The sequence below is a fragment of the Protopterus annectens genome, chromosome 7.part0 (genome assembly GCF_019279795.1).
Source record: "Protopterus annectens isolate FY-2018-M chromosome 7.part0, PAN1.0, whole genome shotgun sequence".
Taxonomy (NCBI): domain Eukaryota; kingdom Metazoa; phylum Chordata; order Ceratodontiformes; family Protopteridae; genus Protopterus; species Protopterus annectens.
The window spans coordinates 110,556,026-110,573,038 of record NC_056739.1 but is presented as its reverse complement, the minus strand read 5'-3'; the positions used below and the strand labels follow the sequence as shown (position 1 = coordinate 110,573,038).

At 39.1% G+C, this 17,013-nt stretch overlaps 1 protein-coding gene across 1 annotated transcript in view; it reads left to right on the top strand.

Moving 5' to 3' along the window:
- Window positions 1-17,013, top strand: part of LOC122806268 (LHFPL tetraspan subfamily member 5 protein-like) — a 155,210-nt gene that overhangs the window by 94,572 nt on the left and 43,625 nt on the right. The window contains exon 2 of the mRNA XM_044076543.1: window positions 11,379-11,615. Within this exon, the coding sequence (XP_043932478.1) occupies window positions 11,379-11,615 (237 nt within the window). The remainder of the gene's footprint in view (window positions 1-11,378; window positions 11,616-17,013) is intronic.

Genomic DNA, 17,013 nt, shown 5'->3' with positions numbered 1-17,013 from the left:
TGACCACGTCTCCAATCATAGCCAGCTTGTGTGTACAGGAAATGGATGTCAGGAAGTTTTGCTGAGAGGCGAAAGTTGAAATCCATTTCAATTAAACATAAGAAATTTGTTATGATAGGAAAACATGATCATAATTCTTTGTACTACATAGAATTTTAGCTGCCATGATATACTACTACCAGTTACAAGGGGAAAAAGGCAGTACAGGAGCTCAAACTGTTTTATAGCTTTGAAATCTGTAATGTACTTGGAGCAGGATTTAAAAAGACCCCAGCCATGAGTGATAAGGTTGTGGCAAAAAGGGCTGTTTAACACAATTATGAAAACCAGAGATTCAGAGACACATTAGCTGGAATGAGGAACTGTCTCATTATTGGTTAATCTGCATGTGTCCGATTCACTCATTGATTAACACAAGTGCAGAGAAGCACTGTACAGCAGAACTCACCATTGGAGGTTCATGGCACAGGCACTCCTTTATTCACACCCCTCCCAAATTCATGCATACATTCAAACACACAGACATACTCCCATACTTCCCAACTATCCTTGATTTAACATAATGTTCATGATTTTGCTTCTTACATTTGCTGTGCCTCTGTCATAGACAAGTGCAATCAGTCAATAATGCCAGAAATTAAAGTTTCATAGATCTAATCATTCAGTTTAAAATTCTTACTGCAAAATTGTTGTTCTATTAACTTTTTAAATGAGTCAAACTAATGTTTAGTAAGTGTCCCTGGTGTCTAGTGTTTCCACTGTGTTACAGCCACTGCTCATTAGTCTATAGGAAGTTAAGAGCTATGGAAGCCCCTACACACACACACACACACACACACACACACACACACACACACACACACACACACACACACACACACACACACACACACACACACACACACACACACACACACTTTACCACACATATGGAAACACATACCATACATCACAGACAACACCTCTCCACACCCAATCTTACTCACCAATTCACTGTACATACACACAGAGACAAACACACACAGACATTACCACACATATGCAGACATGTACCATACATCAAACACAACGCCCCTCCACACCCAGTCTTACTCACCAATTTACTATACATACACATACACACACACACACACACACACACACACACACACACACACACACATAGATATTACCACACATATGCAGACACCTACCATACATCAAGCACAACCCCCTCCACACCCAAACTTACTCATTCACTGCACACACACACACACACACACACACACACACACACACATTACCACACATATGCAAACATGTACCATACATCAAACACAACAACCCTCCACACCCAATCTTACTCACCAATTCACTATACATACATACATACATACACACACCTATTCCACCTATCCCCTAACTAACCCCCTACTGTAGTTTCCCAGGCAGACACACACATACATACATATACACACACATTACCACACATATGCAGACACGTACCATACATCAAACAGCACACCTCCACACCCAATCTTAATCACCAGTTCTCTATATATACACACAGACACACACACACGCATACACACCACTCCAGCATTCAAGAAGCAGTAAAATTAATCTCCACCACTCCAGCATTCAAGAAGCAGTAAAAGTAATCTCCACCACTCCAGCATTCAAGAAGCAGTAAAAGTAATCTCCACCACTCCAGCAATCAAGAAGCAGTAAAAGTAATCTCCACCACTCCAGCATTCAAGAAGCAGTAAAAGTAATCTCCACCACTCCAGCATTCAAGAAGCAGTAAAAGTAATCTCCACCACTCCAGCATTCAAGAAGCAGTAAAAGTAATCTCCACCACTCCAGCATTCAAGAAGCAGTAAACGTAATCTCCACCACTCCAGCATTCAAGAAGCAGTAAACGTAATCTCCAGCATTCAACAGGCAGTAAACATAATCTCCAGCATTCAAGAAGCAGTAAAAGTAATCTCCAGCATCAGTATTCAAGAAGCAGTAAAAGTAATCTCCAGCATCAGTATTCAAGAAGCAGTAAACGTAATCTCCAGCAACAGCATTCAAGAAGCAGTAAACGTAATCTACATCATTCAAGAAGCAGTAAAAGTAATCTCCAGCATCAGCATTCAAGAAGCAGTAAACATAATCTCCAGCATTCAAGAAGCAGTAAACGTAATCTCCAGCATTCAAGAAGCAGTAAACATAATCACCAGCATTCAAGAAGCATTAAACATAATCGCCAGCATTGAGCCAGTAATTCAAAGTATGATGCCTGCCATTCTGTTTCAGATTCTGCACATAAAACAATTAAAATGCCTTCTGCCTTGTAAAGTTTCTGCATATAAGCAATTTTAAAGGGTCTATGTTAAATCAGCGAACACTTAAAAAAGTGAACGCTGATTTATCAACCTTCTTTAAGTGAAAGCTTAAAATCCCGAACACTCGTAACAGCGATTTTTTTTCCCAGGGGGAAAAAAATCACTGTTCCACAAAAAAAATAAACTTCAAAACGGTAAATAAAATAATATACCAACTCCGAGATCGCACCACAGTGGAAGAAATGGCAAAGTCCCAAAAACGGCCTGTTCCGAGTGTTTGGGATTTTCAGCTTTCGCTTAAAGAGGGTCGATAAAGCAGCATTCACTTTTTTAAGCATTTACTGATTTAATATAGACCCATTTAAAATGCTTTCTGCATCATAAAGTTTCTGCACATAAACAATTAAAATGCCTTCTGCCTTGTAAAGTAATCAGTTTATGCACATAAAACAAGTTTCTACACATAAAACAATTAAACAATACACTTGTATTTGCCTTACCGAGCCGGTAATTCATAGTATAATGACTGCCGTTCTGTTAAGTTAAAATGTGATGCCTTCTGCCTCGTAAAGTAAAAGTAATCTCAGTTTCAGTTTCTGCACATAAAACAATTAAAATGCTTTCTGCCTCAAAGTAATCAGTTTCTGCACATAAAACAATTAAATAATAGACTTGTATTTGCCTTACTGAGCCGGTAAGAATACAGTTGTATTTGCCTTCCCAAACCGATAATTCAAAGTATGATTCCTGCCGTTCTATTAAGTTAAAAAGCAATGCCTTCTGCCTCGTAAAGTAAAAGTAATCTTAATTTCATTTTCTAATCTGCACATAAAATAATTAAAATGCTTTCTGCCTCGTAAAGTAATCAGTTAAAACAATGAAATAATACACTTGTATTTGCCTTCGGGGGAAGAAAGATTGCCTGAATAAACACGCGGACTTGGCATTCTGAGAAGCTGATGTCATCGTGCACACCCTGCACGTGATGACATATTCGTCCAAAGGAAAAAAAACATAAAAAAAACCCTGGGAAATTCGGAATTTAAAGGGGACAGGTGGGAATTCGTGGCACCCGAATATTTTGCCCTCAAAATCGGTATTTATTGATGAATTTGGTACGGTTGAGAGGTATGCCCTTCCCCCTTTTTCAGGTATTCCTCAACCTCCTCAAGAACTGCTTCCTCACTTTCCAGAGGTTCTGCAGTCTGTTTTGAATCAGGCACCATTCAGCTTGTTTCCCTGCCCAGTTTGGGAAGGGCTTTTATTTCAGAATGTGTTTTTAGGTTTCTGGAAGGAGGGTACATGCAAATCAGTTCTGGATCTTTCTTTGCTCAACACCTTTCTCAGTGTTCCTTCTTTCCAAATGTTACCCTTTTAGACTGTGTTTCCTCTTTTTCTTCCCCAGGCCTTTTTGATTTCTCTAGACCTCAAGGATGCATACCTTCACATTTCCATTCACCTCTATTCAGGAAATGTTTATGTTTCTCTGTTTCTTCCTTGGATTTTCAGTTCTCTGCTTTGCTGTTTTGCCTTTCTGCTGCCCCAAGGGTCTTCACCAAATGCCTTGTTTCTGTCATTGCTTTTTGCAGGCTTTGGGGGACACAGATTTTTCCCTATCTGGACAAACTCCTCATTCAAGTTCTTCCTTCCAACAGTGTGTTACAGGATCTTCAGTTTACCATTTATCTGTTACATGGCCTGAGATTCACCATAAACCTCCAGAAATCAGTCCTGATGCCTTTCCAGGATCGTGTTTTCCTCAGGTGCAGGCTTCAGATCATTTCAGTTCTGGCATCTCTCCCTGCTCCCAAGGTTCTGTCTCTGACAACCTTTTTCTAGTCTCTTCTTTCTCTGTCCTTTGTCACTGCCAGGGAATTTCTGAGGTGTCTGGGATATATGACCTCCACTGTTCAAATGCTCTCTCTCAGCAGACTCCATATGAAGAAATTTCAATGGTACCTCAAATCGGTGTGGCTCCAACATTGCCACCCCCTGGAGTTCCCTGTCCCTTTTCTTCCTTGTCTCATACTCGAGCTTCAGTGATGGAGTCATTATTTCTCAATCCAGAACTTAACTTTCAGGCTCCAGTTCCCTCTCAGGAGCTGTTCATGAATCCCTCAAATGTGGGATGGGAAGCTTCTTGTGGCCCCCAAATCTCCAAGGTCTCTGGTGGTCTCATCAGAAGTCAGACCATATCAACATAAAAGAGGCGAGAGCTTTGCTTCTCGCTCTGCAAGCTTTTCATCCCCTCTTTCATCCAGGGCCCCTCAAGGTCTTCACAGACAGTACCACTGTGATGTGGTATGGCAACAAGCAGGGGGACATGAGGTCTTATCTTCTTTTATAAACTAGCTATTTAGGTCTGGGATCTAGCTATCCATATCAAGTGACTGTTCAGGCAGTTTACATTCCCTCAGACTGGCAGACTGTTTGAACTGGTCTAGAACACAAGCTCACAAATGGATGCTCCACAGGGATGTTTTCCTGGACATTGTCTAACAGTGGAGTATTCCTCAGGTAGGTCTTTTCACCTCCTTTCTGAACAGACAGCTCTCTATTCTGTTCCAGATTCCCAATCCCTCTGTCTTTGAAAGTGGACACCTTGTGTTTTCTTTGGAAGGGGATGTTTCTGTATGCCTCCCCCCTTCCTCTGTTACTACGAGTACTGCACAAGATGAGGCAGGACTCTCTATCCCTTGACCAGGGGCAATTACCACAAGTTACCTCACCGTGAGGATCTTCTCACACAGGACAAGGGATCTCTTATCCATTCTTGCCTGTCCACTCTTCAAATAACACTGTGGGTGATAGGGTTTTGATTCCTTTTAGGCAACTCTTTTATGAGGACGTGGTCTGGGTTCTTCAGGAGGCCAGGAAACCCACTACCAGAAAATCAGATATGTCCAAATGAAAAGATTTTCTGTCTGGTGCCTCTGTAGCCATAAGGATTATCTATCTGTGGAGGGTCTGCTGGTTCTGTCTTATTTGTGTGATCTGCCCTATGCTGGGATGGCGTATTCTACAGTTAAAGCTCACCTGTCAGCAATTTTTTCTTGTCTGTCCTTGCATCTTCCTCTGTCCTCTCGGTTTGAAGTCAAGCAATTTCTTAAAGGCATCCTTCATATCAGGCCTCCCAGGAAGCCTGTTCTGCCTTCTGGGGACCTCAAGTTTATACCTGAAAAATTATCTCAGGCTCCTTTTTAATCTGTTTCTCCAACTTCCTTACAACATCATACTTGGAAGACTGTTCATGTTTTGGCTCTTACGTCAGCCAAGAGATCGTCTGAAAGTTCTCATGGGTGTTCCTCCTTTTTTGTTTTTCTTCATAGAGGCAAGGTGTCTCTTCGTACTAATCCTTCTTTTATGCCAAAGGTGGTCAATGAATTGTCCTTAATCAGTCTATTCATCTTCCTTCCTTGTTTCCTTCTCCACAGTCTGCCATTGAGAAGGTTCTTCACACCCTGGATTTACATAGACAGCTCAGGTATTTTTTAGACACAACTAAAGTACAAGTACTTTGCAATTCCGAGTAGCTTTTTGTTTCTGTTCATTCCATTACTTTGGGTTTGTCTGTTTCTAAACAAACATCTCCTCCCGGATATCTAAGGCCATTTCCTGTTGTTATTCTTTTCATGGCAAATATCGTTCTTTATTGGTTAAGGCACATTCTACTAGGGTGGTTGCCTCCTCTGGTGATTTTTTTCAAGGGTTTGGAAATTTCCTCCATCCTTGAGGCTGTTACTTGGCCCACTGTTATACTTTCACTAAACATTGCAAACTGGATGTTTCCAGACCCAGGGCAGGTTTTGCCAGGGCTATCCTGCATGGAATTGTGCTGCAACAGTGAACAGAAGAATAAATACTGTTATGGTAAAATTTTACACAACTGTACTTTCATGGGAAGCATAAGATTATACTGAAATTACATGTAATTAGTTTATGTAGGTATTTTTTTTTTTATTTTTTAATTTGATGTATTGCCGGAAACTAGTATATATGTTTTATTTTGCATAGCATGAAGATTTCTTTATGGAAAGGTGAAATTTTCTTTTATTTGTAGCAGATCAGCTACATTCTTATTTACCAGCAAGAAAATTATGTGAATTAGCAATGATAGTGTCAAATATCTGCAATCTCATGAATTAATCTCATCAGAAACTGGATAATCTGCTTTTACAGTCTCAGTAGATTATCCGGTTCTAGTGATGTCAGCTGTAAGGAGGTAGCATGTTTCTGAGCGGGAGAGGTTAAAGATATCTAAGATGGAGCTGTCTTCTGTGTAAAAACAACAGAAACTGAAGAGTGTACCCATGAGTGAAGTTATAGGGAAGTGGTGGATGTACGTTAAACATACAGCTTTTTCTTCATTTGTGGTTGCTGTTTCTTCTCATGTTCATTTATAAATAAAACAATATCTGACATGTTTCATAAGACGGGATTTCTCACTCACTTCACTAACAAACGTTTGACATCAGCTGCATCTGAATTGTAGGGGAGTATCAGAGGGAGTTTAACTGGATGCTGTTATGCACTTTGAAATGCAATGTCTGTATACAACAAAATTATTTTTCTTAAGTCCAAAACATAAAAAATAATTGTGAATCAAGGAAGAGACTACCTCTCATATCTCTCAGCAGTGTAGGATTAAGTATTCATACAGTCTTGGTCTACTTTCTGCTTTTACACAACTAAGCATGCAAGAATAAACAACAGGAATGCATCATGTGGGAGTCAGATTTCAAGGTAACAAACACTAACTGTGAAGACTAATCAGAAATCGAAAGAGTGTATAGCTTCCCATATATCAGATATTAGAAGAAAAGTAGAAACCAATGCATTATATAAGCATATGACAGTTTTTGGCAATGATCGCACTTTTAATTTTAGAGTTTTACAAACACTATAGTTAGGTATATGTGGTGGCGACTTAGTTAATAGGACAGAATTGATTGAATATAGATGGATTAATTTCTTCAGGGCAGACAAACTACATGGACTTAATGTAAAAAAAGTAGTGTTAAACCACTTTTGAAAGAAAACAAAGTTTTGTTATCTAGGTGTTCATGTATTTATATATATATATATATATATATATATATATATATGTGTGTGTGTGTGTGTGTGTGTGTGTGTGTGTATATATTATATTAGTAGGCTTCTATTACTCATTGTTCATTATTTATTACTGATTTTCTTCATGTGATTTCATTCTGTCATGTGATTTAATAAAGTTCAAGTCATGTGTTTGTGACAACTTATTTGATATGCTGGATTTGGTTTTAAATAGGAAGTAAAAACACTGACGAAGAGTCCTGAGTGGCTTGAAAGCTGTGTTGTTTTCTAATAAACGTATTCTAACAGTTGGACCAGTGGTTTATTACTTTTGAGGTTTAAGAGATGGCAGGATTTGAATGAGCTATTTAATGTTTGACAATGACTAGATAGATTATAAGTGATGTATAATGTATGCAACTAAAAATATGTCAAAATGGTTTGATTTTATTTATATAAATGTATGATTGCCTGTGTGATAAGTGATAATTTAATAAAGATGTTTCTTGTTTAAAAAAAATAAGATTTTTGGCTATCTTTTTTCCAAATTTCTAAGGGATTTTATAATCTCTCATCCAGTTTTGGCAAGAAACAAAATAAAAGGCCTCAGCAAAATGCTGGTAAACACACATTTAATAAGAAATAGCAAAGGGATTCCAAAAAGAATAAAGGGTCCCTCAAAACCAAGGACAGTCTATTAAGTCAGAATGACTATTTAAGTGACCTTGCCCCTACCCCAGCAGTCCCTTTTCCCTTCCAGAAAGTCTGAATTTCCACTTTTCGTTTTTGCAACAGATAGTTTCAGACAAATGCATTCTGAAGATTATTCATCAAGGTTGCAGATGACAGTGGGAGGAAATTCATCCATTCCAGGGGTTAATTAATCACCAACCATATCAGACTTCTCTCTTTCCCCCTCACTTTCAACATGCATTGTCTCAGGGAGTGATAAAGTCAGTTCCTCCTTCCCAGGTTGGGAAACATTTTTATTCAAAGATGTTCTTGGTGCCAAAGAAAGAAAATGCTTGAATACCAGTTCTGAATCTTTCTTTCCTGAAGCAATTTGTGATAGTACCAAAGTTCAAAATACTGTAACTTCACAACCTGTTACCTGCTTTTCCTCATTTAAGTTTCCTGGTAGCACAAGGTTTAAAAGATCCTTATGACATACCCATTCATCCAGACTTCAGGTGTTTCGCAAGGTTCTGTGCATTTGGATCACATTATCAGTTCTCTGTCGTACTCTTTGGCTATCCACTGCACCAAGAGTGTTCACAAGGTGTCTAGCTCCAGGAATAGCTCATTGCAAGCTAGAGGATATCCACATTTCCATATTTAGATGACTCGCTTATCTTTGCAGAGTCTTTCTAAGTGTCAGAAATCTCTCTTTTGGGTAAGAGATCTTTTACTCATGCTAGTATTCCAAGAGCACATTCAAAAGTCATTTTTGACTCCTTCCTACAGGATTGTGTTCCTGGGGTGCCTGCTAGGCACCTCATTTCAAAGAGCTTTTCTTTCACAAAAACAGTAGATCTATTTCTGGGGTTTTACACTCACACTTCGGTCATTGTGATGGAATAACTCAGAGTTTTGGGTCTCGTGGCATCTGTGATTCTCATGATACCCCTGGCAGGACTCCACATGAGAAAGATACCATGGTATCTGAAGTCTGTTTGGTCCCAGCAACAATACCCATCATCTTTTCAAATTCCAGTTCTGGGGTGTCTTAAAAGAGAAATCACTTGTTGGAAACAGCAAATATTCTTAAATTCAGATCTCTCTTATCCCCTCCTACTTCAAAGCAGTCAGTATGCCTCACATGTTGCTTGGGGAGCAGTTTCAGGAAGGATAAAGGGACAAGGTGTTTGGGATGCCAAGGACAGATGCAAGCACATAAATATAAAGGAGATACTTGCTTTGATCAAAGCATCCAACTCTGTGAATCATCATTGGTCCATTTGACCTCTTCAAGTTGTTAGAGACAATACCACAGTCATGTACTTCATCAACAAGTAAGGGGAACAGATCTTATCCCCTTTGTAGACTAGCCTTATTAGCTTGCAATATCCCTTATCCTAAAATAACCCTTACAATAACCATTTTTTCACCTGCTAGATAGCCAGTTGGCTCACTGATGGGATCCAGGAGGTCAGAATAGGTGAGGTCACCTCCACCAAGAGGCTAATTACAAGCAAAGTTCCCCAGGGCTCAGTGCTGGGCCCGCTCCATTTTGGCATCTGTTTCTCTGAAATGGATACAAATGCTGAAGGCTTATGGCTGATTAAGTGTACAGATGATTGCAACCTGGGGATTATCACTGACTCCCCTGCAGAGACTTGCATTTTTCAAGAAGGCCTATCTGTGACTAACAAATGGTGCCAAAACCATGGTCTTAAACTCAATGCTAAGAAAGGTGTAATTTTACCCTTTGCTAAGTCAACCATCCTGGCTAATTAACATGTTACACCCCTAAGAGCAGACCCAGTGGTCAGAGATCTGGTATGCACATAGACATTAGCGTTACCTTTGACCACCATGTGGCCACAGTGTTGAGGACATCCTTTTATGTTGTGCAACTTATTACTACTAAGGGTGTGGCATCTAGGTCCAAACAGGTCATTATCCCACTGTACTCCACCCTTATCACACCAGTCGTAGAGTACAATGCTGCCTTCAGTACGTACCTGACCAAGCAAACAGAGTGACTTCAGAGTTTCCATAGAAAAATAATATAAGGAGTAACAAACCTGCCTTATGCAGAGCACCTTAAAGCCCTATCCCTCTACTCAATCTCAAATAAATTGCTGGGGATGATCTATGCCTGGCTTACAAGACATCTGCAAACCCCACACTTATGAATCTCCTACATATTCATAAGTCAAAGAGTACCAGAAGTACAAGGTCTAGGGGCCTGAATTTTGTCTGCAACTTAGAATATGCCAGAGAAACAGATATGTGTCCCAGAGTCTGCCCCACCTATGGAATAGGTTCCCATCCGTGTGAAGCTGAGTTCATCTATTACCCAGTTTAAGCACAACCTAGACCAGTAGATGAGGAATAGGAAATTTACAGCATGCCTGGCACCCATGTCCATTATGGACAGAGGTGGCTTATAAATGCCTGACCCTCAATGTCTATTTGGATACAGGACATCATTGGCTTGGCTTAGAAAGACCCCCTGATGTAATAACAGAGTGGTTGATATTGTTGGATGGGGGGGGGGGGGGGGTAAGATGGTCTATGAGAATGGGTTTGGAAGAGTGTATGAGGAAAGGAAACAGAGCACTGTGTACAACTAGTGAGTGCCATATAAGAGCCAACCAAACAAGCAAAAGAACATGACTGTAAAATACTACCTTGGAAGGAAAGGAAGGCTGAAGTTAGGAATAGAGAGAACATAGAGAGAGTGTTCAAGGGAGATCAAGGCCTGAGAGTCTGCCCATACCTACTGTATGGTACAATGACCACTAAGAACAGTGATACACTTGGTGATTAATGCTGCCAAAAACTGGCACAAACACTAAGATAGGTAGGTATAAAATAAACTTACAATAAATCCCCAAAACCAATATCTTACATATTTCTAACAGTAGCACAGACTAAGTGGAAGTGAATCTGAAATAATACTGAACCTAAAGAACTAATATGTAATACAAACAGATGACATAGTATGATGTGACCAAAACCGTCATCTGATATATAAGTAATACTACATTATTCTGACCTTCTACAGATGTCTTACTACTCATTTATTAATCTTTCTACTTCTTACCTTGTGAGAAAAAACTTGAGGCATGCAGAACTTTTACCTGTGTCACTTTTTGTACTTGAACAGGTCGCAGATTAGTTTGGGGTTATTAACACAAAGCAATAATAATATCACAAATAGGGTACTTTATGTTGTTTAAAATTAGTGCACTTCTAGTTGTAGCGGCACATTCAGATTTGCTTTAAGTGTGCATTGATGATCAGAATTGCTGTTCTCCATGTAACACGTGCACTTTCCTTTTACAGCAGCTGGACTAATAATGGGCTGCATGATTTATCCAGATGGATGGGACTCTGCAGAAGTGAAACGAATGTGTGGTGAACAGACAGACAAGTATACACTGGGAGCATGCTCAGTACGTTGGGCCTACATCTTGGCAATCATCGGTATTCTCGATGCACTCATCCTTTCCTTCCTGGCCTTTGTTTTAGGAAACAGACAGGATAATCTCCTCCCAGAAGACTTTGAAATAGAAAATAAAGGTAATTTATTATTACTGATTGTATATATCATAATTGTGTTTTCACACAATACATGGAAATTATGTATTTAACAGTAATTCTTTTTTAAACCATATTTATAGAAATGGTTCTGCCCTAAACATAAAAGAACCCCCACAAGATCTAGTCACTATCTGGGTACTGTTTTAATAACTGTGCAAATCCAAGGCTTTGTAAGTGTGACTTATGGTGTCACCCTTTCTTTGGCATCAGATTTCACTTGGCGTAGTGTCTACATAGAAGAGGCAGAGTAGAACACCCCCAGAGTCACTCAATAAAACTGAGACCATAGGAGGCCCCAGTCATCTCTGGAACAATGGTTAGTGTAGCTGTAAATATAGATCACTGAATGGTTGAAGCCTTGAAAAGGCCATGTCAGTTTATCTTAGTAAGGTATACCTGTGTGCCCAGACAGATGTCTAAACAGCTGGGAAAGTACATCTCTGAGATCAAAGGAGCATAAGGAGTGTGCTTTATTATGTCTTCTTTAGTAAACTATCACTTAGTGTTTGTAATCTTTAGGTTAAGCTGTTCCCCTTGCTCAACTGAGCTTTTATTAGAGAGCTTTTTCCAAAACCATTTTACAAACTAGATCAAATTCAAACAAACGATTACCTTATAAAGCCTGCTGCTAAGGCTTTAGATAGTAAAAAGTTAGCTTATTTTTTGTTCTAAATGATTTTGTAAACTGAAATAATGGTGTTGCATGTGTGGATGAATTTAGGGAACAGGCCACAAGATCCTGGTTGGCTGTGGAGCTTGTGACCTATGAGACATTTACTTACGGCTGCAAGAGGAAAAAGTTATTATATGAGAAGGTGGAGGAGTTTACAGTAGGGTCTTGTTGTGGGTATGGCTGCACACTGTCAGGTTTGATATGAAACTGAGTTAATTCCTACACTGTCAGAGTGCGTTAGCAAGTCTGTTGCATTTTTGTGGCCAAGGTGAAGAGTGGAGTTATTTGAGGTTTTACTGATGGCTTGCATGTTTTGTGAATGAGAATTGCTTTCATACTAAGATGTTTTAGGGTTATGTTTTATGGCTCAGAGTTGAAGCTTTTTGTAGGTATTTTTAGCCTTATTGGTTGGTTTTCAAAGTATTTGCATAAGATACAGTATTCTTCCAAGAGCTACTGAGTCTGGTTTGACATTTATCTGTACTATGCCTCGCCTCTGTTACTCAGTTCTGCCTTTAATTCAGCAGTGAATCATGGGCAGTGATAAGTTTTAGCATTTTCTTTCTCAGGAGAAGGTATTTATTTATTTTTCTTGGAGAGGGAAGATAATTTGTGGGAAGAGCTGGAGGGCAGTATTTCACCCACATTGAGAGACCACATTACCAGCCTATTGAGCTACGTTCAAATAGAAGAACAGTAGTGGAACTTGCCTGCAGAATTTAAGTGGTGATTTTACATGTAAGGGGGAGAGATTGATGGTAAATAATTAGTGGTAGTAATGCCCTGGTTACTCGGTATTGGGACAGCATTGGGTATGAGAGAACCTGATGAGAGAGATGGTCAGCAACCTGTCATATGTCGTATGATTACCATTTAGAAGAGTGAAGCAAGTTAGCATGGGTATTAAGTTGTGTGGGATGAAAAGCTGGTGAAGGATCATCAAGATTCTCAAATGGAGGTTCTGTCTCATTGGAGATTCAATCACCTTGCATGATATTATGGTTTTTGCACAACTATGGATAATAGGACTCCATCTAACTTCTTGTTATTAGTGGGTGACTAGTTATAAGCCACTGCTGTATTTCTTTTCTTGTGGGAGCCTGTTAGGTGTAGGATACCTAGTCAGAGTCTCAAACCATTGTACTTGGCAAGAGCTAAAAGTTGTCAGACTATACAGTGGAGCAGTCCTGTACCCCTTGTTTTATAACTGCTTTAGAGATTTGGCAAGGGAGATATTTGGTGCTTATTGTGGGATGATAGAACACAGGATTCACCAGCCTCTATCTATAATTACCTATGTATAACTATGGGTGTACTTCACATGACTGAAATTTCATTTGACTGAATTTCATTGGACCAAGACCATAATACTGAAGTTTCAAAATACTGAAAACTCATTTGACTGAATCTCATTATACTGAATTGTAAGCCACAGACATGATGTGGGTTTCTCTTCTCCTGTGACTTGCTTGTGATAAAAAGAATTACTGTAACTTATAGTGCTGATTGTCAGAATACCGATAGTCATGCAGAAAGTAATGTTGTAGTGTTTCTAACTGTGGGTATGTCTGTATACATTTTTATGGGAAGCATCTTAAGTAATATGGCGGATGTGTTGTGTGTTCCCAGCAGTAGTGGCAGAGTGTAGAGTACTGTAAGGCAAGTAAAAGGTATATGCTCTTTTCCCCACTGTAATGCGATCCTGGAGTTAGTATATATAGTTGGGGGGCATAGCCCCCCACCTAGTTTGGTTTTATATTGTCCGGTTTCTGTTAAGAGGGTGCATAAGTAGTTTTTAAGTTCTGGAAAGAGTTAGTGATAGGTGCTGTAAGTGTGCATGACTATGGTTTACAAATTAGTATTTTGAAATATAGCATTGTCAGATTTCAGTATTATGAGTTTCAGTCAAGTGAGTTTTCAGTATTTTGAAAATTAGGTATTTTGGTCACAGTCAAATGAAAGTCAGTCAAATGAAATTTCAGTCGTGAAGTAGACTCATAACTATATATATATATATATATATATATATATATATATATATATATATATATATATAGCTATAATTAGCTGCAGATGTACCATGTATCCCCCAATTAAGACAGCCACACTAAATGCAGGAAGTTTGAAGAATAAGCTAGAACAGCTCTGTGTGTTTGTCTCAGTAATGCACATTTCCCAACTGTAAAACAAGTTTATGGATTCTTTGTTCTTAAGATGCGAGTTAGAATGATAATTCAGTTTTGATGCCCTGAGGAAACTAGGGCTAAATGGGTCATTAATTTAGCCTGCATTTCTAAAGTTTTGAATATGGATTACTGAAAGGTTATTGGTCACATTTTATGACGTTTTCATCCTAGTTGTATTTAATGAATTTAGTTCTGAAGTTCATTGTCTGATGAAGTTGTTTTAAATTTGCAAGAACAAAAGTGCTTACCAAGTATTTTGGTGTTTGTAATGAAAAACTCAAGTCTACTGGCACTCAGAGCAATTTCTTTACTCATGAATAGATCTCATAATCATCAATGCCCCTAATCTTTTATTTTATTTCTATTTATTCTTCTAGGGTAGAGCACTAATCTCCACAGACCTTTTTCAGACTCAGCCCAGAAGCAACGTCTGGTTAAGTGACTTACTCAGTCACACAGTTTTCTTCTCACTAAATTTAATTTCATCTTTTCTTAGCAACAATTGTATTCTAACCTTTTCTATCAACACACTCATCAACCACCACCCCACCACTCACCATCTCCTTTATTCTTAAAACATGAATATAAAGACTTTCTACAGAGACCTAACAAAATGATCTATCACTGCATCAATCTCTGTCCCTTCCATCACCATTGCCGTGTAAACCCACCTCTGTTTATAGTATAAAAGCAAATACTTCCCTAAAACAACTAGACTAATCAAAGTCAACCATAACTAATACATCAGCAAAGAAAGATGTGCCCTTTTCAAACTTAGAGACAAAGTATGGCAAACCTGGAAAAAGAACCCATTCTCCGACAACAGATGATTCACCCAACTCTGCAGCATAGCCAAGAAAACAAGAAGACACAAAGCCCTGTACATTCAGTCCTCTCAGAAAATATATTTTAAAAGACCCAAACAGTTTTGGAAACTAGTGAGTCAAATCACCACTTAGGCACATGCCAGATCTGCACCACAACCTCACACATTGCAGGTCAGCTCAGGAAATCGAACCTACACAGACTCTGTCAAGGAATTTTCCCAGCTACCTCTCTCTTCCCCTTTTATCAACCCTCCCTCACATATTGGACCTTCCCCTTACAGATCCCACTTTATTTTAAAACTGTACCCTCTTAGGAAATAAAAAATGTAGTAAGCACCCCTCTGACAGCTAAACTGGCTCATATGGGATACGTCCCTGGTTCATCTCTCTTTCCAAAGAAGACTTTGGCCATCCCCTTAAAGAACTGACAACTGTTTATCTGTTTATCACACAACCTTATACATACTATCTGGAAACATGCTATAATAAAACCTCTTCACCAATCTCTCAAGCCAGCCTCCACTAATGAAATTTGATCTATATCAGTTCTCCCAATTCTAGGTAAACTGGTCCAAAAATTATTTACAATCAACTCTGCAAATATCTTCAGTCTCAAAGATCCCTGTCCCCTAAACATCATGGTTTCTGGATTGGTAGGCGTGCACAGACAGCCCTATTTAAATTAACAGATAACATACTAGGAAATGTGGACAAGAGCAATCTAGCCAGGGCTGTCTTTAGTAACCTCACCAAAGAATTTGACTTAGTTGACTACCCCATCCTAATTGACGCCCTCACCTCTGCTAGAATAAGTAACCTAATCCCTGCTGTGGTTCAAAAGCTTTGTAAAAGGCACTTCACAGCCAGAATAGGCAGTTCCAACTCACCATCCACGCCCTTTTTGAAAGGAACTCTATAAGGATCATTCCTCTCCCCTTCTATTCTTCCTTGTCATCAACACCCTCTCAGCTAATCACCAAAATATCCCTATAATCCTCTAAATTACAGATATGGTACTATACAGAGCCCACAATTTCTACACTTAAATCAAGAATCAACTACAAGAGAACCTCAGCCAACTTGCAGTCTGGCTTACTAAGAAAAAATAAATAACCTTCAGCACACACACACACACACACACACACACACACACACACACACACACACACACACACACACACACATAAAGGTGACACTATTTGGCACCAAACCCAGATTTTTTCATGTACCCCCTTGACTGACAGCTTTCAATAGTCAGATCCCTTTTGAAACAACTCAACACAGATATTTTAGTATCTGATTAAATCAGTAACTAAATGTATGACATTACACTGAGCTAATCATAGGTATAATCAACTCTTAACTATTTTGGCCAAAAAATATCCCACTTTACTCCAAAGGCAAAAATGCCATCGGTGAATGGGTACTTCTGTCTTAGCTTGAATGTAGCCTTTTGCTTATAGTCTTAGCCTCTAAGACCAATCTCACCTCACTTCAAACCACAGCTAACAACATCTGCAAATTCATCACACTTGTCCGCAAGTCAGAAGACCACTTTAATGTGCTCACAAAAGCTAATTGGCTCCAATTCTCTCATAAAATACAGCTTCTGGTAGGCTCCTTGATTGTCAAACTAATTAATGTCAGTCCTTCACATTCTTTGCCAGCTGTCTTTCCCTCTGCAGATCTAG